The 22,869-nt window shown below is 54.8% G+C and overlaps 1 protein-coding gene across 1 annotated transcript; it reads left to right on the forward strand.

Annotated features, from left to right (window-relative positions):
• Positions 1 to 4,658: 4,658 nt before the first annotated feature.
• RRP1 (ribosomal RNA processing 1) lies at positions 4,659 to 18,790 on the forward strand. The gene is made up of 13 exons (XM_006060770.4): positions 4,659 to 4,881; positions 6,786 to 6,868; positions 8,261 to 8,318; positions 9,791 to 9,876; positions 10,299 to 10,360; positions 11,941 to 12,070; positions 12,165 to 12,229; positions 12,393 to 12,571; positions 15,392 to 15,471; positions 16,118 to 16,215; positions 16,332 to 16,351; positions 17,227 to 17,337; positions 18,275 to 18,790. The coding sequence occupies exons 1-13, from the start codon at positions 4,749 to 4,751 to the stop codon at positions 18,505 to 18,507; spliced, it is 1,338 nt and encodes a 445-aa protein (XP_006060832.3). The 5' UTR covers positions 4,659 to 4,748; the 3' UTR covers positions 18,508 to 18,790.
• Positions 18,791 to 22,869: the final 4,079 nt, after the last annotated feature.

Here is a 22,869-nt window from a genome sequence, read left to right on the forward strand (position 1 = left end):
CTGTTCAACAGTGCCACTGCTGGTGAAAAACTTAAATAGCTTTTTCAAACAGAAAAAGCTGGATGAATAGGGCAATGAACACTTGTATTCCTCCCCTGGAGTCAATCCTTGTTACCATTTTGCCATATCTGCTTGTGTACTACATGTATGTGATCATTTATCCATTTATTGATATCACGACATTTAACTCTCACCGAACACGTCACCGTTATTTCCTAAAAGTTGAGACATTCTTCACCATGTGCTGGCAAACTATAATCACTGGGCCTAATCCTGGCCCATCACTTGTTTTTGTAAATAAATTTTTATTAGCGTCGCATCCATTCATTTACATGTTGCCTGTAGCTGCTTTAGGCACCAAAGGGGCAGTTGTTTTGGCCCACAAAGATGGAAATATTGACTACCCTGCCTGTGCAGAAAAGCATTAATATAACGCCTGACTGCTATCCTTAGGGAGTCCAGCAAATGAGTTTGACCCTTAGCTGGGAACCTGGATTCGGGGATTTTCCTCATCTCCCTTAAAACTCAACATTCAAAAACTTAAGGTCATGGCCTCCAGGCCCATCACGTCATGGCAGATAGATGGGGAAAAAGTGGAAGTAAAGCAGATTTTATTTTCTTAGGCTTCAAAATCACTGAAGATGGTCACTATGGTACTGAATAGTGTGTGGGTCAGGCTGCTCACTGCTCAAAAGCCAATACACAGGCCAGGTTGGTGGAAAGGAGAGTTTGCTTTACTTCAAATGTTGATAACTGTCTGGAGGGTAGGGTGGCAGACATTTGTCCAAAGGCCGACTGCTACCCCCCGAAAAGCAGGGGTTGAGAGGTTTTATAGACAGAGTTGGGGTGGAGAGCTTACATGCAGAAAGAGCACAGTCATCTTCAAATTGGTCGTCAGTGGTCTGACCAGCATCATCTGGGTTGTTTTAGGTACAGTTAATATTCAGTTCCAGGGTCCATTTATTCCCATTTCTTTGCAGCCAGTTCTTGAGTTGTGGCAGCTCAGGTCCTGGGTACAGTCTGGTCATCATGTAGTTAACTTTTTCACCTGGTGTTTTGGTATCTATAGGACAGCTCACAGGATATGATTCAGAATGTTATCTATAGCCCTTGAGACAGAACTAAAGGTCCATGACTATGCTTAACAACTATACTATTATTACTTAGTCTCCTTAGACTGTTTTCTTTGTTTTCGCATGTTCTCATTTCTCTGATTAAACTTATTCTTTGACTAAAGTTTTCCACATACAAAAGGCAGGCAGAAGACATGGAGGGCAGGTAGGGGGCAAAGACCACAGGGTCCTGCTCTGTTTCAACTGCAACCAGGAAATTAAAAGACGCTTGCTCCTTGGAAGTAAAACTATGACAAACATACACAGTGTATTAAAAAGCAGAGACATCATTTTGCTGACATATGTCTGTATAGTCAGAACTATGGTTTTTCCCATAGTCATGTATGCATGTGAGAGTTGGGCCATAAAGAAGGCTGAGCACTGAAGAGCTGATGCTTTTGAATTGTGGTGCTGGAGAAGACTCTTGTCTTGGACTCCCTTGGACTGCAAGGAGATCAAATCAGTCAATCCTAAAGGAAATCAATCCTGAATATTCCTTGGAAGGACTGATGCTGAAAGTAAAGCTCCAGTCCTTTGGCCACCTGATGCAAACAGCCAACTCACTGGAAAAGACCCTGATACTGGGAAAGACTGAGGGTAGGAGGAGAAGGGGGAGATAGAGGATAATATGGTTGGATGGCATCCAACTCAATAGACATGAGTCTGAGCTAACTCCGGATGATAGTGAAGGACAGAGAAGCCTGGCATGCTGCAGTCCATGAGGTCGCAAAAAGTCAGACTCTACTTAGTGAGTGAACAACAACAACCCCATCACCCTAATTGTGATAAGAGTGACTCAGGGGCCTAAGGCGTTTGGATCAACAACACAGCAGGTGCTGAACATCTGCTCTCCCTGTGGGAGTCTGGAATTTGGGTGTGTCTGGTAGAGGGTGCTGTGACCAGCTCATAATAACAACTCTGGGCTTTTTGTTTTAACTTTTTAGCAGTGTTTTGAGTCATGCAGGAGACCAGGGATCTCTGCAGTGGAAGTGGACAGTGTTGACTACTGGACCACCAGGGAAGTCCCCTAAAAGCTCCAGACTCTGACCTCTAACAAGCTCCTTCTGACATTCAATGTGTTGTCATAGCTGTTTGCTGGAAAGTTAGGGGAACACGTGCTCTTTAAACCTTTCCCTGTGCTTTGAATCCTTTTGCCATAATAAATCACAGCCAAGAGCCTTCCTAGTGAATAAAAGAATCTGGGGATCCTGGGTCCCCCTGACATATGACCCTTACTGAAAAAGGCTACTGAAGGGTGCTGTCCCGGAACAGGTTCGCGACTGCCTCCCCCTGCTCTGTGTGCCTCCTCCGCCTTTCTGTGTTCCAGGCCGGTCGCGGACCTACAGGGTGGATGAGGTCAGTGCAGTGTGCCCAAGGGTGACGGTGCTGTAGCGTGGGGGCCCCGCCAGGGTGGCAGGCCACTGTGGGCGTAGGTGATACTCGCGCAAACCCCGCTGTGACTACCCTCCCCTGGCATCATGGCATTTTCTGATGCCCTTGGCCTGAACCAACATTCACTGGATTCACTGGGGGCTTTCTACAATGCCACCATTCCTCTGTCTGTGCTCGCTGGCATTCTTTGCTAAAGAAGAGCCTTCTCTCAGCAGCCAAGAGTGAGCTACAGCACCTCTCCGCCTCCCAAAAGGCGGGCAAATGCTGGCCTCCTTTTACTTGTCAGTAAATCCTGAAAGATGATGCTGTGAAAGTGCTGCACTCAATATGCCAGCAAATTTGGAAAACTCAGCAGTGCCCACATGACTGGAAAAGGTCAGTTTTCATTCCAATCCCAAAGAAAGGCAATGCCAAAGAATGCTCAAACCACCGCACAATTGCACTCATCTCACACGCTAATAAAGTAATGCTTAAAATTCTCCAAGCCAGGCTTCAGCAATACGTGAACCATGAACTTCCAGATGTTGAAGCTGGTTTTAGAAAAGGCAGAGGGACCAGAGATCAAATTGCCAACATCCGCTGGGTCATTGAAAAAGCAAGAGATTTCCAGAAAAACATGTATGTCTGCTTTATTGACTATGCCAAAGCCTTTGACTGTGTGAATCACAATCAACTGTGGAAAATTCTTAAAGAGATGGGAATATCAGACCACCTGACCTGCCTCTTGAGAAATCTGTATGCAGATCAGGAAGCAACAGTTAGAACTGGACATGGAGCAACAGACTGGTTCCAAATAGGAAAAGGAGAACATCAAGGCTGTATATTGTCACCCTGCTTATTTAACTTACATGCAGAGTACATCATGAGAAACGCTGGACTGGAAGAAACACAAGCTGGAATCAAGATTGCCGGGAGAAATATCAATAACCTCAGATATGCAGATGACACCACCCTTATGGCAGAAAGTGAAGAAGAACTAAAGAGCCTCTTGATGAAAGTGAAAGAGGAGAGTGAGAAAGTTGGCTTAAAGCTCAACATTCAGAAAACTAACATCATGGCATCTGGTCCCATCACTTCATGGCAAATAGATGGGGAAAAAGTGGAAACAGTGGCTGACTTTATTTTTTAGGGCTCCAAAATCACTGCAGATGGTGACTGCAGCCATGAAATTAAAAGACACTTACTCCTTGGAAGGAAAGTTATAACCAACCTAGACAGCATATTCAAAAGCAGACATTACTTTGCCAACAAAGATCCATCTAGTCAAGGCTGCGGTTTTTCCAGTGGTCATGTATGGATGTGAGAGTTGGACTATAAAGAAAGCTGAGTGCCGAAGAATTGATGCATTTGGACTGTGGTGTTGGAGAAGACTCTTGAGAGTCCCTCGAACTGCAAGGAGATCCAACCAGTCCATCCTAAAGGAGATCAGTCCTGGGCGTTCGTTGGAAGGACTGACGTTGAAGCTGAAATTCCAATACTTTGGCCACCTGATGCGAACAGCTGACTCATTTGAAAAGACCCTGATGCTGGGAAAGATTGAGGGCAGGAGGAGAAGGGGACGACAGAGGATGAGATGGTTGGATGGCATCACCAACTCAGTGGACATGGGTTTGGGTGGACTCCGGGAGTTGGTGATGGACAGGGAGGCCTGGCATGCTGTGGTTCATGGCGTCGCAAAGAGTCGGACACGACTGAGCGACTGAACTCAACTGAGAATGAATGGGGAGAAGGCAATAGCAACCCACTCCAGTACCCTTGCCTGGAAAATCCCATGGATGGAGGAGCCTGGTAGGCTGCAGTCTATGAGGTCGCTACGAGTTGGACACAACTGAGGGACTTCACTTTCACTTTACACTTTCATGCATTGGAGAAGGAAATGGCAACCTGGTCCATTGTTCTTGCCTGGAGAATCCCAGGGACGGGGAAGCCTGGGGGGCGGCCGTCTATGGGGTCGCACAGAGTCGTACGCGACTTTGCAGCAGCAGCAGCAGCAGCAGCAGAATGAATGGAGCCAGAGCTCCACGCACTTGTCATTACGGGGCCTTGCCACTAGGAGACGGAGGCGTGCGACCCGGTAGAGGTTGGCGCGGACATGTGACGTCACTCCGAGTGCTGGAGAGGCTGGCGCGAGAGCGTGACGTCACACTGAATCCCACCGAGTCCGGCGCGGGCATGTGACGTCACGCAACGCGCCCAGGCATAGCGGCGAGGTAACTGGTATCGTGGGGTCTCTGCACGGTCGCCATGGGTCCGCGAGTACAACTCCCGCCCGAAATCCAGCTGGCGCAGCGGCTGGCGGGGAACGAGCAGGTGACCCGGGACCGGGCGGTGAGGAAGCTCCGGAAATACATCGTCGCCAGAACTCAGCGGGCCGAAGGTTGGCGCGGGGTTGGCGAGATGTGGGCGGGGGGCGTCTCGCGAACCGGGCCGGGCTGGGGGCGCGGGGGCCCGGGTTGGGGGCCGGTGGCCCGAGTTAGCTGACTTTCCAACCGCGTGGAGCCTCCACGTGGTCCGCCCGGCCGGGCGGAGCCTGGTCGGGCCGTGGCGATGCTCCCACCTACCCCACCGCTCGCGCTCCCGCCTGAACGCTTGGCCCTGATCCCCTTATCCACGCTGACTGATTTGAAGGTGCGCGGCGTCACCTCGTTCTCGGCCGCTATATGTCCGTCTGCGGAGGGCCACCCCCCGCCCCAGCCAAGCCCCTAATCTATTTCCAGTTCAGACTTGCCTACTCTGGGAGCAGGATCCTGTCAACCCGTATATCCCGCTAGCCCTGCTCTCCACTGTTGGGCACCATGTTTTTTCTCTCAGAGCGGCATTTGTCACTGTTGGTAGTGTTTTCTTGTGTAATTGTTGGATTGTCGTCTGAGTTTCTTGCAGCATACAGCTGTCAGAAATCACGCTCCTTAGTGGTTCTCAGAACGTGGCTCCATCAGCAGCTTCAGCATCACCTGGACATTTGCTAGACATGTAAATTTGTGAGTCCCATCCAATCCCTGCTGAATCAGAAGCTCTGGCAGATGGGCTGTGTATGTGCTTAGTCTTGTCAGCCATCTTCTACTCTTTGTGACCCTATGGGCCATAGCCCACCAGGCTCCTCTGTCCATGGGATTCTCTAGACAAGAATACTGGAGTGGGTTGCCATTTCCTCCTCCAGGGGATCTTACCAACAGGGATGGAGCCCATGTCTCTTATGTCTCCTGCATTGGCAGGCAAGTTCTTTATCACTCATGCCACCTGGGAAGCCCAAGAATCTTTAAAGAAACCCTCCAGGTGATGCCATCCTATTAATAAAGTCTGAGAACCACTGCTCTGGAACTGCCAGAACATAGTTAAGACCTCAGTCTATACTTGTTGGGTGATTTTATATATCTGTCTTCACCAGTCAGTTTATATATTTGTCATTCAGTTCAGTTGCTCAGTCGTGTCTGACTCTTTGTAACCCCATGGCCAACTCCCAGAGCTTGCTCAAACTCATGTCCATCGAGTCAATGATGCCATCCAACCATCTCATCCTCTGTTGTCCCCTTCTCTTGCCTTCAGTCTTTCACAACATCAGGGTCTTTTGCAGTGAGTCAATTCTTCTAATCAGGTGGTCAAAGTATTGGAGCTTCAGCTTCAGCATGAGTCCTTCCAATAAATATTCAGGACTGATTTCCTTTAGGATTGATTCGTTTGATCTTCTTGCAGTCCAAGGGACTCTCAGAGTCTTCTCCAGCACCACAGTTCAAAAGCATCAATTCTTTGGTGCTCAGCTTCTTCATGGTCCAACTCTCACATCTATACATGACTACTGGAAAAACCATAGCTTTGATTAGACAGATGTTTGTTGGCAAAGTAATGTCTCTGATTTTTAATATGCTGTCTAGTTTTGTCATAACGAGCCTGAATGAGGAAATGTGTAATTTTAAAATTTGAAAAGTGTGCAAAGCCCGGGTGTAACACTGGGTGACCTGTGGCCAACAGGTTCCCATGCATAGCCACCATCCAGCCCAGGAAACTGACTCATTCAATTTTGAATCTGAAAAATGGAGCACAGTCTCTGATACTTGGAGATTCTCGGTAAACATTTATTGAATGAATCAAAGAACAGTTACCTGCAGGAGACCCTGCAGCCACTGGCCCAGCAGGTTCTGGGTTGAGAGGATTGGTTGAGAGCGAGGGCCAGGCGCCTGTACAGTAAGAGGACTTTGGTCTGATTCAGGCAGTCACAGTTCTCTGGCTGTTCTGGCACTGAAAGATGGTGTTCCTTTAGTCTGAATGGTCCTGTTTCTGGCGCAGGTGGTTTTACTCATGATGAGCTGCTGAAGGTGTGGAAAGGGCTGTTCTATTGCATGTGGATGCAGGACAAGCCACTGCTGCAGGTGAGTGCCCAGGAGGCTACAGAAGGCACCGGGGCCACAATATCAGTGGGAGGGTGGACGAGCATGTTTTCAGCCCTCGTTTTGCTGCAGCAGACGTACTGAGCGCAGTTTTATAGCTTTGATGCTATTTTTCCTTAAGGCCTGGAGGGCCATGGCTTTGGGTTAGGGAGGGTCTCACACTTTGTGAGTTGGGCACCATAGCGATGCTGGTGAATGCCAGGGTACATTGTGGCTGAAAATTGGGTTTTCTGGCTTTTTTTGGCCGGGGGTGGGAGCGGTTGTGGGCTCTTAGTACCCTGATCAGGACTAGGGATTGAACCCATCGCCCTGCAGAGGAAGCTTAGCGTCCTAACCACTGGACCACTGGAGAAGTCCCTGGGTTGCCTGTTTTGTGTTTGTCAGAGATGATGAGCTGAGTGCTAAAATGCTGGAAACCAGGGGACAGCATCCAAGTCTTCTGAGACAAGTATTTTTTCCTTTTTTCTAATTGTTTGGCTGCACCAGGTCCTAGTTGCGGCGTGTGGGATCTAGTTCCCTAACTTGGAGCAAACCTGGGCCCCCTGCATTGGGAGCATGGAATGGTCTTAGCCACTGGACCACCAGGGAAGTCCCTAGCCTTTTTTCTTAATTGTCTTTTATAAAAATAGGCCTTATGTTTTAGAGCAGTTTTAGTTTCACAGCAACACGAGAGGAGAAGGTATTGCGATTTCTCACATGCCACTTCCCCCCGTACTCAACACCCCCATGGGAGTGGGCCCTTTCTCATAATCCATGGACCCACCCAGCACATCATCAGCACCCAGAGTCCGTGAGGGTTGCGCTGTTGTACCACCCGTGGGTTGAGTACGTGTATCATGGCGTGTGTCCATCGCTGTGTACCTTACAGAGTGGTGTCACTGCCCTCAAGACACGCCTTTCTTGGGGTGTGTCTCAGTGGGAATTGTTCGCAGTTTGGAACACCCTGCGTGGTGAGGGTACTTAGTGAAGTTCAGATGCTACACTGGGGCCCAGTGCCCTAGGTGGGCTTGTACACCGAGGCGGCAGGCAGCTGCTAACCGGGGGTCTCCTCAGCCCCCTCTCGGGTGGCTGTGTGCTCTCAGGCTCCTGCTGCCCTCCCCTCTTTGACTGTCAGTCTCCATTACTAAGTGTTGGGCTTTGGTCAGGAGGGCAGTCCCTGCGCCTGCTTGTTGTGAGGCTAGGTGGGCATGGCCTTCAGGGGAGGCCTCTTCTAGTGGTGTGAGACTTCCAGACCCCAAGCTTGCTGGGCTGCGGGGCCCTGTGGAGCCGGATCCCACGATGAGTGAGGACAGTTAAGTTTCTTCCTGCCGATGCTTGTTGCACAGGATCCCATTTGTTCAGGGACTGAGGGCATTTGTCTTGTTTCCTGTGCAGGAGGAACTTGGCCGGACCATTTCCCAGCTTGTCCATGCTTTCCAGACCACAGAGGCACGTAAGTATCCTTGCCACGGTGAGCCCCAGCAGTGAGGCTGGATCCGCAGAGACCCAGCCCCTGAACACGAGGCCTGCGTTCTGAGACTGGGAGCGAGGGCCCCATCCCAGCCAGCGTTTGCTGGTGCGGGAGAGGCTACTCTGCTTTCCAGCATGTGTTCCTCACTCACCCAGGACAGAGGTCTGGAGCCATCTGAGATCCGGAGGGCTAATGCCTTCCATTTAGAATCTTGGTGGAAGCTGTGGAGCATCCGCAGCTGAAGGTGTGAACTCCCTGCAGTGCGTCTTCCTGAGTCTTCTTCGGACCAGCATCAGGGATGCTCGGCCCTGTCGCCTGCCCTTTGGCATGCCTTGTGTCTTTAGAAATCCTGATGTGTATGTAGACCCTGGTCCTGTTGAGCGGAGCTATGGGGATGGGGCCCATGTGCCAGCATCTGTGACCTCCCTACCCTGCTCCTGGCCTGGACCTTGGGACCACTGGGACAGTTGCTGGTGGTGCCCTGGCTGTGTGGGTAGGTGTAGTTCGGTTATGGTTAAGTAGCCAAAGACATCAAAAGCAGGGGTTGTGCAGTTACAGACACTACTTTCTTCTCTTGGGAGACTCTCTACTGCCTCTGAGGAGATCCATTCTCTGTAAGTTTCACCTTTTAAGAACGTGCAGAAGCGATTCCGTGCTCAGCATGAGGGCAGGTACAGAGCGTCCAGTTGGTGACACTTGAGCGAGGTAATGGACGCAGTTCTGTCCTTCACTGGGCTGTCTGACCAGCCCTGTCTCTGGGGATGCTCTGCAGCAGGCGATAGTGGTGGCCTTCATGTCCTGAGGTCAGGGCATCAGCAGGCCAGGATCTCTTCAGGCCTCTTCTCTGGGAGCGTGGATGGCCGTCTCTTCCTGTGTCCTCACGTGGCCGTCTGACTGTGCATATCTGTGTCTTGAATCACCAGTGGCCTTTTCTCTTCATCGCCTCTTTAAAGAGCTGTCTCCCAAGTATAGTTATATACTGAGAGTTGAGGATTAGGACTTCGGGGGACCTGGTTGAACCCACAGCCCCCTGGTCCTGACACACCTGTTATTGGCAGGGTTTTGTGTTTGATCAGGTCAGTGGATCCAGTGGGGTAAGTGGTGGGGTGGGGAGTTGGTGCTGGGGCAGGCGCAGTGGCAGTGCTGGTGTGGGGAGGTGCGGCCTGGGCAGTGCCTCTCCTGCCAGGCCTCACCTTCTCTTCACGCTCGATGTTCAGAGGATGTGGCTATGGTTCAGGCTTGTGGCTGGGCTGTACTCTTCTGTCTGAGGTTCCTGAAAGTCCCATTTTTAAGGCAGATCCACAGCACTGCTCTTAGCGCACTCAGGCCGAGGGCCCCCAAGGCCACTGGTGTGGGACCTCCTGACCAGGTTTCTTCATGGTCTCTGCTCTCCCCTGCCCTCCAGAGGTGGCTACTGCTTCCCCCCAACCCTTCTGGTCTTGTCCCTCCCCCAGAGCACCTGTTCCTTCAGACCTTCTGGCAGACCATGAACCGTGAGTGGCCGGGCATCGACAGGCTGCGTCTGGACAAGTTTTACATGGTGAGGATGCGGCCCGCTCCCCGCAAGGGGCCCCACAGTGCTGGGCTGGGGAACAGCGCTCCCGGAGCCGAGCTCGGCATCCAGGCGCCTGGTCTTGGCGCCCCTGCCCAACAGTGGCGAAGGCAAGGCCCCTGAGGGGTAAACACCGCATAGCACAGACCTGTGTGTCTGGAGGCTCCGCTCCCGCAGAGGGGCTTCTTCTCGTCCTGTTTTCACTTTGGGAACATCCATCATAGCCATCAGTTCTGGTGCTCCGGTCGCTCCCCAGCATCCATCCTGCTGCTCCTGGGAGGCTGGCATCCCGGCCCCGGGCCCAGCCCCCGGCCACTCTGGAGGGCCCATGGTGCACAGTGGGCACACAGATGGCAGGCAGCGGGGAGGTCTGGGCTGGGCTGCTCACGGGGTCTCCTCCTGTGCCACAGCTCATGCGGATGGTCCTGCGCGAGGCCCTGACGGTGCTGCAGACGCAGGGATGGGACGAGAGGTGGGTGCCCCGGCTGCGCATGCTGCTCACACCCATTGCTGGGTGATCTGTATCCCTCCAGACTGAGGGACTGTGTTTCCTGGCTCACCTCAGGCCTCCCTGGCAACTGGCAGCTGGGTGGACTCCTCCAGTGGGGCTGGGCAGGGCTCTGCTGGTCTTAGCTACCCCTCCCCGCTAGTCCTTCCTGGAGACAGGTGGGCAGGGCTCCCTGGGCAGATGGGCGGGGCTACTGCTGCCTGGACCTGTCTGTCACCCGCCGCCTTGCGTCCTGGTTCCGCCAGCCAGCAGGTTTCCAAACCTCCAGGGGGCAGTCTGACATTACAACATAAAATGAGTTTGCAGATTCATGTTATAAAGTTTTTGAAATTAAATTTTTTTTAAAACTTTTTTTTTTAATGATAGGGGGGATGTGTGCTCAGTATAAAGAACCCAGAAAAACTTTTTAAAAACATTGAAAAGCAATTTTAATTCCAGCAGACAGGTATTTAAAAAAAAAATTTTTTTTTTTTGGCTGTGCTGCATGGGTCGTGGGGCCTCAGTTCCCCAACCAGGGTTTGAACCCCAGTTTGAACCCTGGCCATGGCAGTGAAAGCCAGAATCCACTAGGCCACCAGGGGACTCTCTGACAATTACTCTTAAAATATGGTGGTGTTCTGTGCTTGGTACAAAAGGGGCATGGAGGTGGGTGTGGAATTTATAGAGACTGCTTTTTTATTTTACTGAAAGTGTGTCCAAACATCCCACCTGAGTGTCCTGCCGCCACCAAATTTGGGGAGGGCGGGTGCTAGGGGAAAGGGCTTAGAAACAGCAGATTTTGAATTGATTTGTGTTTAAAAAGTGATGGTAAAGTAATTTATTTTTAAGCATAAGGATAATAAATCTAGGAACCAGATGTCAAAACAGCTGCCAGACTGGAAAGGGCAGCTTACGGCCCGCATTGCTATAGGACTTCTCCATCTTCTGGGTCACAGAGTCCAAGTCTTACCCCTGGCCTAACCTCCAGCCAATAAAAATCACCAGGAGTTGGACTGTAGTTAACTGGAGCTGTTTTTCTACATTGAGAATGGCTGTGGGTGACTTGACTCCACGTTTAGGGCCAGGCTGCCTCTGGTTTTTAGTAATTTTCATCCTTAAAAATCCTATGAAGGCCTGAGGCTGGCAGTGTCCCTCATATCAGGATTTAGGGCTCTGCTGTCTTGGTCGAGGGGCAGGGGTGGTGCAGGGTTTGCAGTGGGCTCAGTGGAAGCGATGGTATTACTTGTGTTAACTTGGGGGGTGTTGTTAGGAAGGTAGTTCCATCTTCATTGTTGCTGGTAATTCAGCCTCAGATGCTTAATGAAAAAGCTGGTAACCTCCCGTTGTCCTGTGTAAACAGCTAGTTTATCTGCTTTTCTGGCCCTTTTCCATTCTCACACATGTAATAGACTGAGGGTGACATTCGGTAAGTATGTGTGTGTCATGGCCTAGAGGAGAGGTCTCCGGCCCCGGCCTGGGTCACTTCTGGTCCAGGGACAGCACCCTGGTGTTGCTGGTGTCAGCGGCCCCTGGTGCTGCTGCCTGACTTGCCGCTTCTTCCCCAGACAAACCGAGCGGATGCTGGAGCTGCTAACGACAGAGATCCTGCACCCGGACAGTGAAGCCCCCAACGGGGTGAAAAGCCACTTCATCGAGATCTTCCTGGAGGAGCTGACCAAAGTGGGCGCCCACGAGGTAGGTGGTCGGCAGCCGGGCAGGGCAAGGGGGCAGTAGCCAGGCTGCTCGGTGCCTGTGGCCCGGGAGCTGAGCCCCAACCCTCTCCCTGCAGCTGACCGCGGACCAGAACCTCAGGCTCATCGGGCCCTTCTGCACGATCGCTGCCCAGACTCAGGAGTGAGTGCTGTCTCCCGCCTGCCTCCTCTGTTCCGTTGAGTCCCTGAGGAGCTGCCCTTGGAAGATGCCGTGTGCTCACAACAGTCCAGCGAGGTCCAGAGGCCAGCATGGGGAGGGGCAGGCTCATGGTCCAGCCTGACGGCGGCTCTGTGTTTTCCCTCAGCTCCCTGGTTTTGCACAACATCGCTCAAGGCATCTTTGAAACAATCGTGGAGCAGGCCCCACTGGCCATTGAAGAGCTCATGAATGAACTGGAGGAGGAGGAGCTGTCAGAGGAAGAGGAGCTGTCGGAGGAGGAGGAGGCACAGGAGCCGGGCGTGCTGTCCAGAGAGCCCCCTAAAGGTGAGGACCGCACACCCCAGGGTGACAGCCTGTCCCGGTCCCAGCCTGCGGTGGACCCCCACCTTCCTCTCCTGTCCCACCCCCTCGCTTCTGCTCTCGCCCCTGAAGTCTGTTCTCAGTGCGGCAGCTGGGCTGACCTTGGAAACAAACACACGTGTCGGTTGCTCTCCCGGCCCACTCCACGGCCCCCGCCTCCTCACAACTCCCCAGGCTCTGTTCCTGTCACCGGGTATCCGCCCCGCCCCTGTGGGGTCTCTGCCCTCCGTCACTCCTGCCCTGCCCTGCCCACCATTTAGAGTGCAGCCTCCCAGTCCCTCCCCAGCTTGCTCAATGGGCATTTCCGTGGTGGATCACTTTTTGGAGTAAATTACTTAAAATTACATAAGTCACTTGCTCATCTTTCTGGCCTGTCTCCCACCACTGGGTGCCCGGCCCCACCCACCAGGGTGGGAGCTGTGTGTCCCTGGTGTTGGGAGTGGGGCCCGCTGGATTGAGCTGGATGAGGGAGAGGGTATGAATGAAGAGTAGCAGGCAGCTCGAGTGAGCGTCCCCCTTGGAGGCGGGGCCCGTGGGCCTGCGTCGACGCTGTCCGGTCCAGCCCGTCCACCTTGTGCTAAGTGGGTCCTTGGGGGGCACCAGCTAGGCTCATGGCCATGTCCTCGGGGGGACTGTGTGGTGGGTCATTGTGCCTCTAGGGGTGCGTGTCCTCCACCAGCTGCAGACTTTTCCACCCCGGCCTTTTGTTGTGGAACACAGGTGACGTGAGGTCTACCAGCTTAACCGTGTGTAAGTGCACAGCTCAGCGGCACTAAGTGTGTTCACGTTGTATACTTGTCATCACTGTCCATCTCTGGAACGTCTCATCTTCCCAGACCGAAGCTGTCCCCGTGCCTCCCTCTGCCCAGCCCAGCTGCTGGCACCGGCCGCCCTGCCGTCAGTCCTGTGAGCGCCTGTCGGCGTCTGTGTTTATAGCAGTGGGCTCTCACAGTCTTTGTCTTTGTGTCTGGCTGAGTTCCCCGAGCCATGCCATATCGTGTGTGGGAATGCTTGAGGCTGAGCGATACAGCACTGAACATGTAGTTCATGTTTTGTCCTTTGTTGGTAGATGGAGTTTGGGGTTGCTTCCGTGTTTCTCTGTTGTGGTTAGTGCTATTATGAACACGAGTGTACGAGTATCTGTTTGAGACCCTGCTTTCAATCCCTTTTGGTCTGTGCCCAGAGTGGGATGGCTGGGTCCTCGGGTAAGCCATGCTTAACTTTCTAGGAACCGCCACCCTCTTTGCACAGCGGCGGCCTCGCGCGCGTCCCGGCCGGCAGCGCGAGAGGGCCGCGGCTCCTCCGCCTCGCAGTCTCTCGCCTTCTTCGATGGCGGCCCTCCTCCTGAGTGCGGGTGCTATCACCGTGGTTGCGGTTTGCGTTTCCCTAGTGACTGTTGGTGTCAGGTACCTTTTCATGCGCTTGTTGGCTCTTCACGTATTTTTGGAGGAATGTTTATTCAAGCCCTTGGCCCATTTTTTGAGTCATTGTTTTTTCATTGTGTTTTAGGAGGCCTTCGTATGTTCTGGCATCTTCCCTAGTAGCTTAGTTGGTAAAAGAATTTGCCTGCAATGCAGGAGACCGGAGATAAAATGGCACCCCACTCCAGTACTCTTGCCTGGGGAACCCCATGCACAGAGGCCCTGGCAGGCTGCCGTCCGTGGGATCGCGGAGAGTCGGACACTTGCTCTTTCCCATGTTCTGGCTGTAGCTCCTCCCCAGGTTATGATGTGCAGGAGTCTTCTGCTGTATGGGTGGTCTTCTTAACCCTATTCACGGTCTCGTGATGTACAGATTTGAAAGTTCTCATCATGTCTGGTTGTCTTAATTTTCCATGTTACCTGTGCCTTTAGTCCAAGAAATCGTGGCCAGACCCAGTCTCCTGAGGCTTTTGCCCTATGTTTGCATCTGAGTTTCGCTGTTTTGGTTCTTTCTTTACGTCTTTGGTCCGTGTTGAGTTAATTTTAGTCTGTGGTGGTAGTAAGGGTCCAGCTTCTTTCTCTGTGTGTTGATGTTGGGTATACTAGCACGTTTGTTGAAGGGACCGTCCTTTCGCCCCTGGACGGTCCTGTGCCCTGGGGGGAGGTCATTGGATGGTAGGAGCAAGAGTTGATTGCTGCAGCTTCTGAGTCCGACACCCTTGCTGGCGCTCCTGGCTTTCTCGTTGGTCAGCTATCCCCCTCAACACTCTCCAGCCGTCCTGGACGTCCTTCCTGGCCCTCCTTCCCCTCCTCCTTGTCCTCAGTAGCCTGAGTGACCAGCGCAGATGAACCCAGGGGCCCATGGTGGCCCAGGGCCTGCCCACAACCCTGCTGTTGTCTTTCTTTGCCACATGTGCTCGCCCCTCAGGCCAGCTGGTGATCAAAGCTGTCCTCTGTAGGTGGAGACGGCAGGGCCCCAAGCGTCTGGTGTCCGCTCCCTCACCCGAAACGGCTCTCCCTGCTCACCTCTTAGTCCAGGCCTCCCCGTGGCCAGACAGCCCCCTTCCTCCTCCTCCTGGGGCTCCTGGCCCGCCAGTCCTGCCTGAGGTGCACCCTTGTTTTGTCAGCCCCTCTCGGTTTCACTGGAAGTGATCAGTCCCCACCGCCTCTGGGACGGCTCTTTGGTTCCCGGTCTGTGGAGGCACCGCTGCCCTGGGGCAAGGCCCTCAGCGCTCCTGCCATCCCATTGTGAGCTCCTGAGCCCGGCTGTGGCCCTGGCAGGCGGGGTGCCTGGGCCCCAGGTTGGGCCTGTAACTCCCGTGGTACTAGGCGTGTCTAAGTCCGTGGGGCCCTTCTGTTCTAGGTTCGGTCTGCAGGGCTCAGCGCCCCCTGGACCAGCAGGAGGGAGAAGACGACGAGGACAGCACCAGCACTGTCCTCCAGGTGTGTGGCTGGGTCTGTGGGCTGAGCTCTTGGCTCTGGACATCAGGTAGGGCGGCATCTGTCCACCTGGGACTGGGTGGGAGGCAGGGACCCCAGAGGCTCATCTGCAGAACACAGACTGGTTGAAAGGGGAGTTGGGGACAGGGCCCCGGGAGGCTGAGCCCAGGTTTCCCTGCTCGGCAGTCACCCCGCCTCTGCTCCCGGCCCCTTTGGGTGCTGGGGCCACTGGGGTGGTGCATGCTGAGCGGGGGCCTTTCAGGTCCCCATCGGAGCCTGAGCTCAGCAGACAAGATCGGGGACTTCAGGTGGATTGGACCCGTAGGGGCCTTCCTAGTCAGTGTCAGATGTTGATTACTTGATGAGTTAATAAGATTTTAGATGTCTTGGGCTAAATTCACCAGATTAATTTTCCTTGTTCCATCCTGCTCGTTTTGACGTGGCTCCCGGAGGACTTACAGTTGTGCAGAGGCTCGCCGTGCAGCCCCTCATGTCCACTGGGGCTGGCATCTGCCGGGTGGAGGAGGGTGTTGGGGCACAGCGGGGGCATCGGGCGGCTGAGCGTTGGTCCTCCTGCTTGTTCCCTGTGGGTCTCCTCCTGGGAGCCCCTGGGGGCTGACAGCCTCCACGGCATCTCTCTGTTGAACAGTTCGATTACAAGGCTGTTGCCGACAGACTGTTTGAGATGGCCAGTCGCCAGGACACCCCTCCGCAGAACCGGAAGCGCCTCTACAAAGTGATCCGGAAGTGAGTGCCCCAGCCCTCTGCTCCACCCATCTTCAGAGATCAGGTTGGGAGGGCCTTCCCTACGGGGTGACCCCTCCTCGTCAGGCGCGTGGTGAGTGACTCTCTTGTCCTTCCAGGTTGCAGGCCCTCGCAGAAGGTGAGCACTGGGCGCCAGGCGCAATGGCATCTCGTCCTCCCGGGAGTGGATCGGGCCATGCGTGCTCACCCCCCAGCACCGGTGGCTGTGGGGAGGCCAATGCTGCTAATTTCGGGGAGGCTGCTGCGGGCCTTTGCAGCTCTCGTCCTGGTGAAGCCCAGGGGTTCTCAGGGCTGAGTGTGCGGGGTGGGGGGTGGCTGGCCCGAGAACCTGAATTTCTAGCAAGTTCCCCGGGCCGGCCACGCTGCTGCCTGTGGTGCAACATATGGTTCCCCTTCTCGGCGTGTGGCTAGTGGAGCTGTATGGCTTGTTCTGAAAGACAGCTTCCTAGAAAGCGTAAGATTGAAGGTGTAAGTGTTTTCCCCACAACGTTTCATTATGAAAAATTTTAAATACATGCAAAGTCTCAGGGATTCTACGGTGAGTAGCTAGATTCTACTATCAGCGTTTTCTCATCTTTGATTGATCATATATCTACCCCCACCCCTCAGTCAGAGCGTACTTTCTAAATACTCCATGCTGGGGCAGTACTTTCTAGGTGAAGTTACAGAGCACATGAACATGGGGTTCGTCTGGTGGGTTTTGACTGACGTATGCTTATGTGACCCAAACCTGTCAGTATTTTGAAGGATCTTCTGCCTCTCCCCAGCTAAGTGTGTGTGAGGCGGAGCGTGACATGTTCAGTGCTCCACGTGGGCTCTTCCAGACAGTGTCTGGCAATGCCCCATGAGCTGCCCTTGGCCGTGTGGGAATCAGACCAGGACTCCTTGTCCAAAGCTCATGGCCGTGGTGCTTGAGGGGTGCTGGAGGCAGTGGACGCATGGACCGTAAGTACCCTGGCCTGCAGCCTCCTGACCGCCTGCCTTGGTCCGCAGGCCTCTTCCCTGAACCTGACATCCCAGAAGAAGCATACCGGAATCCGCGGGGTGGGAGGCGGGTGAGAATGAAGAAGCGCTTGTCCGGATCCCAGCTACAGGACAAGACAGGTAGTCCTGGTGATGTTGGCTTCGTTACCCGTGTTCTTTTCCCCGATGCTCCCCTGCTCGTGTGACTGCCGCCTGTCTCCCTCTAGACGTGACTCCCTGCCTCGCTCCCCAGCCTGCTGCAAGCCTCCCTGCCCCACCCCCGACTGCCCACATGTCCTGGAGATGTGGCACCCTGGCCCAGACGCCCTCGCGGTCCTCCCCATTCTCCTTCCCTGCGGCCTGGTCTGGTGCCTCTTCCTGACCTTTTTCCGTCTTTGGTTTGACCTGCTCCATGCCTCCCCTTGCTCCTCTGCAGCATCCTTAGGAACCCCCTTGATTTTAGAGGCTCCCCCTCCCCTCCCCCGTGCTCTCTCCTTCCCACCCTTCTTGCTCCTCTCCCCTTCCCCTTTCCCTCCCTCCTCCCCTCCCTACCAGCTGTACACAGACCAGTGGCTGGAATGTGACCTGCCCTGTGAAGGGTCTCCATTCACCCCTGCACCAGCCCAAGCCAATCCTGTCTGGGTCCATTCATGCTAGGCTGCTCTGCAGTCTGAACGTCTTATGCACCCACGCCAGGCTGGGCCCTGGATGCCACTCACAGCTGTCATGTTGACTGAGCTCCAGCCCCACCTTCTCAGCAGCCCCCCGCCCCCGTGCACTGAGCCTGGGCCCCCCGTCCATCTCGTCTTCGCCTATGTCCCTCTCTCCCGGTCCTGTCCTCACTCTGGTCATCCTAAAGGCCCACTTGCCGGCCAGTCTCCATAGGTTGTGTGCCCACCTGGTGGCTGTGGACCTTCCAGTCTCACTGATGCAGGCCTCTGGGTGGCTGACTCAGGTCCATTCCCAGGGCCGTCGTGCTGAACACTGTGTCCCTGCCACCCGGGCCCAGCACCCCAGACAATCTCAGGAGTCAGAGCTGACCTTCTTGATGCTTCGTTCACTCAGCCTTGTGTTTCAGGGAGACACGCAAAGGAGGACTTACATTCAGAATCGAGCCCAGGATCCACGAGGAGGAGGCGGCGGCAGAGAGCAGGCAGTGACCCCTCTGTGCCCCGGGAGCGGCCTGGGGGCCATGGCGGGAGAGGAGCCCCCAGGAGGCAGCGACGGCCTCGGGTGGGGGCCAAAGCAAAGATGGCCGGTTGCCAGGAGCCAAAGGCGAAAAGGAAGCGGACCCCAGAGGGCCAGAAGTGACATCTCCCAGGCCCCCTGGGAAAATGAGGGGACAAGACAGTTGGGCCGGGTCCCCGAGACTCCAGAAACTGACTGCTCCCCATCTTACTGTGTCAAGAGGCAGCCGAGGCCAGGACTCACGGGGTCGGGCCCTCACTTGGTGCCCACGTTCCAGAAACACTGCGGCTGTGCTGACCGCAGCCAGGCCGTGAAACCGGGACTGGAGGCCCCTTAGACACCCTCCTTGGGCAGGAGACTGGCCACTCGGCGGGTGTCGATAAATAAACGTGCCACGTGGTGCCTACACGCTGGTCCTGCCCTGGTGTGGTTTCACGGGATGTCCAGTCGCGTGGCCTGGCAGGGGCCCGGCGGTTTTGGTGGTGTGCCCCCAGAGCCTGTTTGCATCTTCCTCAGACCCTGGAGACGATGCCAAGTGTTAACAGTGTCGTCTGCACGTGTATTTCATCAGCTCGGGGTGAGAGCTGACAGTGCTCTGGTGCTTTGCGCCAACCTTGTCACGTGGGTGGGAGGGTCGGCTCCCCACCCACCCCTTCTCTGTGACCTGGAGGCAGGGCTGGGCCTGAGGTCCCATGGGCACCTACCCGCCAGGCCCCCTGCTCCTTTCCCCTGGGGTTCGGCTCCTGGCCTGAGCCCTGACTAGACAGGAAATAGAAATGGGGTGCAGTGCAGTGTGGGCTTGGGGGGGCTTCCAGGTGGAGCTGTTCCCGCAGCAGAGGGCTGCCTGGGTTTCAGGTGGGTGTCTCGCTGGCCTCTCCCTGGCCGAGGTGTGAGGCTGAGTCCAGCGAGAGGCCCAGCTTCGGGAGGGCCCATTAAGCTGGAGCTGACAGTTTACAAAGCCCAGCTGTGTGCAGGCTCGTGCCCCCAGGAGGAGGTCCCCAGTGGCCCCCTTCCAGTCCAGGTCAGGGCTGGCGGGGGGGGACATTGGAGGGGAGGGGAGTGTTAAGTCCCCAAGTTTACGGTGCTTCTCTCCCCTGTTGACAGAAATAGTCAACAGTCTGTGATAGGAATAGAAGAGTTTTATCTGAGCCAGACTGAGGACTGGAACCCAGAGGACAGCCTCTCAGAGGGCCGAGGCACTGCCCGAGAGAAGCGAGGTTTTCAGCACAATTTGTTTGTTTTTTGGCTGCCCCACCTGGCCTGCAGGGTCTTCCCTGACCAGAAACTGAACCTGTGCCCTGTGTGTTGGGAGTGCAGAGTCCTAACCACCGGACCACCAGGGAAGTCTTCCACACAGGTTTATGTCTTGTCAGAACAAAGTACCGACAAGTCAGGGACACTTTGCTTCACGGTTTCAGAACCAGGCCCGCAGGTGCACAGTGAGCCAGCAGGGCCGCGGCACCGGGCAGGAGTCTTAGAAAGGACTGGCGTCCCAGGAAAAGAGGCGCTTACTCTTGAATTCTTACTTCTCACGACTGCCGTTCTCTTCGGTCATTAAAGCGCAGTCACGGTGTATGTTGGATAGGCCACTATCAGACTGCTGCGGTTCGCATGAGATGCAGGTCAACTCCTGTACAAGCCAGAATGTCCTCCCCTCACCTCAGTGGGTTAACATTCCTGTCATCTCCACAGAGCAGCTTCAGGAGACGCAGGGCTGGCAGCAGGGCTGGTTAAGGGGCTGCCTGCCTGACGCCCTCAGGCGTCACTCCCTCCTCAGCAGGGACCCTGGGAGGGAGGGAGGTCCTGCTGCTCTTGGCGCTGTTTTGTGGGTGCAGGTGGGTATGGGTTTCTGTTCGGTGGAATTCCTTTGATCAAAAAGTAAGGAAGCAACCATCATCCCTGCAGAAGTTTCTGGGGGGAAGAAGAAGCGTCATGCCTGATTGCAGTTCTCAAACCCTGGCCCTCCGTAACTCATCACCCTGCTCCTGTCATCGTTCCAGGCCAAGCTGTACCACGGCCTCCTGTGTCTTCAGGATCCTTCAACTTTAACCGTGTTACGTCACTGTGGGCGCTGGTGGGCGGTGGGTTGCTGTCTTTCTGAAGGGCAGTGTTTCTCCAGTGTTGGGAAACGTTCCCATTGGGCAAGATGGGTAAAGATGCCAACCATTTTCCCCTGGAAAACTTGTGTTCAAAAGGGGGCATTGTTTTTATTTTCCCTGTGTATCTCCCCCCCCGCCCTTTAAAGCACTTTATTGAGACGTGATGAATGCACCATCAAACATTTCCACCCCCCAGGATGCCTGGTCCCCTCCCAGCGCCTCCCCCCCCTCCACAGACCTACTTCCTGTGCTGATTTCTCCATTTTGGATATTCAGATTGGGGGGATCCTTCAGTGTGTGGCTTCCTGCAGTGTGCGTGTCATTCACGCACACTGGGACGTGTGTCAGAACTTCATTCCCTTTGGGGCTGAGTAGTAAACACCTCTGTGCAGATCTGCCGTCGGGTGGGAACATCCCAGATCTCATGTGCTTTCTCCCCGGATCCTGCCCAGTCTGCAGAGTTTCTACCCGCCTGTGTGTGCGTGTGTCCAGTCGGCAGAGTTTCCACCTGCCTGCCTGCATGTGTGTGTGTGTGTGTGTGTGTGTGTGGAGAGAGGGGCGGGTCTTGAGAAAGTGGCCTTCCCCCTGGGGCTGACAGTGTTGTAGAAGGGAATCTGAAATTCTGGTACTGTTTCTCATCAAACTGCTACTTACTCACTGATCTCCTGTGTCAGGGGCTCCTGGTTCCCTGTCTAATCCAGTGGATTATATGTACTCAATTGATGTCAGGAATGTTAATCCTGAGCTCAGTCTCCAGTGGGAAACTTGAGGCCAGTTCCTGAGACCCTTTCCCAGGTTCTCGCTCCCTACCCCTCATTTCGGCAGGAAGCCCCAGCCCTGGGAGGAACTGCTGTGGATGAGGGTCTACTGGGGCCGCTTCTATTTTATTGAGATTTACTTTATAACCATTCAGTCCACCAGTTAAAGGATGCAATCCAGCAGTTCTTAGTATATTTATAAGGTCGTGCGTGACCACCTCGGCCCCTCTTAGGACATCTTCATCGACCCCCAAAGGAACCCTGTGCTCAGGGTTTCCTTACCCTTGGGGAGGCTTTAGGTCCAGTGGTTATTATTGATCACCAGACTAGGGAGTTCACTTAACAGTTTTTTGGAGCAGCCGGGGTCTAGAACAAACAGCCCTGTGTCTGAGTGACCGGAGAGTGTCAGGTAGCAAGCGTGTTTTACAGCTTTGTGGTTAAACAGCTCCATTGATGGTTGTCTTCCCGGGAGGCTGGACAGACTTTGGAGCATGTCCACTAGTGGCGTCTCCGGGCCCCCTCTGTGCGTCAGCACCTGTGGAGCCACCTGGAACTCTGTCCTGCTAGGCAAGGGTGGCAGCCGTGTGGCTTCTCAGCTCCCACCCGGGTTCACCCGGGTTGAAGTCTGTTCTCATCCTGGCCTGCTAAGGAGGGTCCAAAACAACAGCCCAGAGTTCTTAAAGTGCTTACATCAGCCCATGGCTTGCTCGTCAAACTCTCCCCAAACTCCCTCTGTTGTAGCTGGAGCCAGGCAAAGTAATACTGTAACAGGAGCAGCGAGCAGTGGGGAGCTCTGGCCCCGGCTGAGTCTAAAGGCTGCGGGGGGAGGGGGAGGGGATGAGGCGGGGTCTGCATGTCACAGGGGAGGGACCAGCCAGAGCAGTTTGGGACACACACCCCCCCCCCCCCCCCCCCGAACCCCACCCCCGCTGCAATGGGATGGAGTGGGCTTGGGGACAGACCCGCCAGCAGCCAAGCCTGGGTCCTGGTCCACCCTGGAGTGTCCCCATCTGCTCTGGGCCTGTGTCCTCTGTACGCGGGGTGGGGCTGCTGATCTCAGGTGACTTCACAGAGCGTCCCTGATTCGTGGACTGGCCGGTCCTGGGGGAGAGGTGATGGAAACCAGCTTTACCTCTGTCCTCCTTTCCGGGAGGCAGTCACCCTAGTCAGGGTTTGCCCAGTGTGGCGCAACTGCTCCAGCGCCGGATCACCAAGCCACAGTGAGGATGGGAATTGGGCGGTCTGCACAGTGGTTCTCCACCCCGCCCCCGGGGCCTGGGCTATGCTGGCCCACATGCCACCTGGTGACCTAGGTCGCCCTTTCCCCTCCTCCACCTCACCTGGGGGTGTCTAAGCTATGTGATTTCCAACTTTGACGTTCGGTGTTTTGGGGGGCTGTGCTCCCCAGCTGGACCCCAGGCCTTGAGGTCCCCCTGGCAGCCCAGCTCCCCACCCCTCTCCACAGCCGCCCCTCCTGCCTGTTTCCTGCCCTGTCCCCTTGCCCTTTTCCTGCCTAAATGTTTATTCAGTCCTGTACGAGACAGCCGTGCTCCCTCATGAATTACTGCGAGTGTGGCATGAAAACAGCAGCCTCGTAGGTCAGGGGTCTCTGGGCTGCCGAGCCCTGT

Source organism: Bubalus bubalis, chromosome 1, assembly GCF_019923935.1.
Source record: "Bubalus bubalis isolate 160015118507 breed Murrah chromosome 1, NDDB_SH_1, whole genome shotgun sequence".
In the NCBI taxonomy this organism is placed as follows: domain Eukaryota; kingdom Metazoa; phylum Chordata; class Mammalia; order Artiodactyla; family Bovidae; genus Bubalus; species Bubalus bubalis.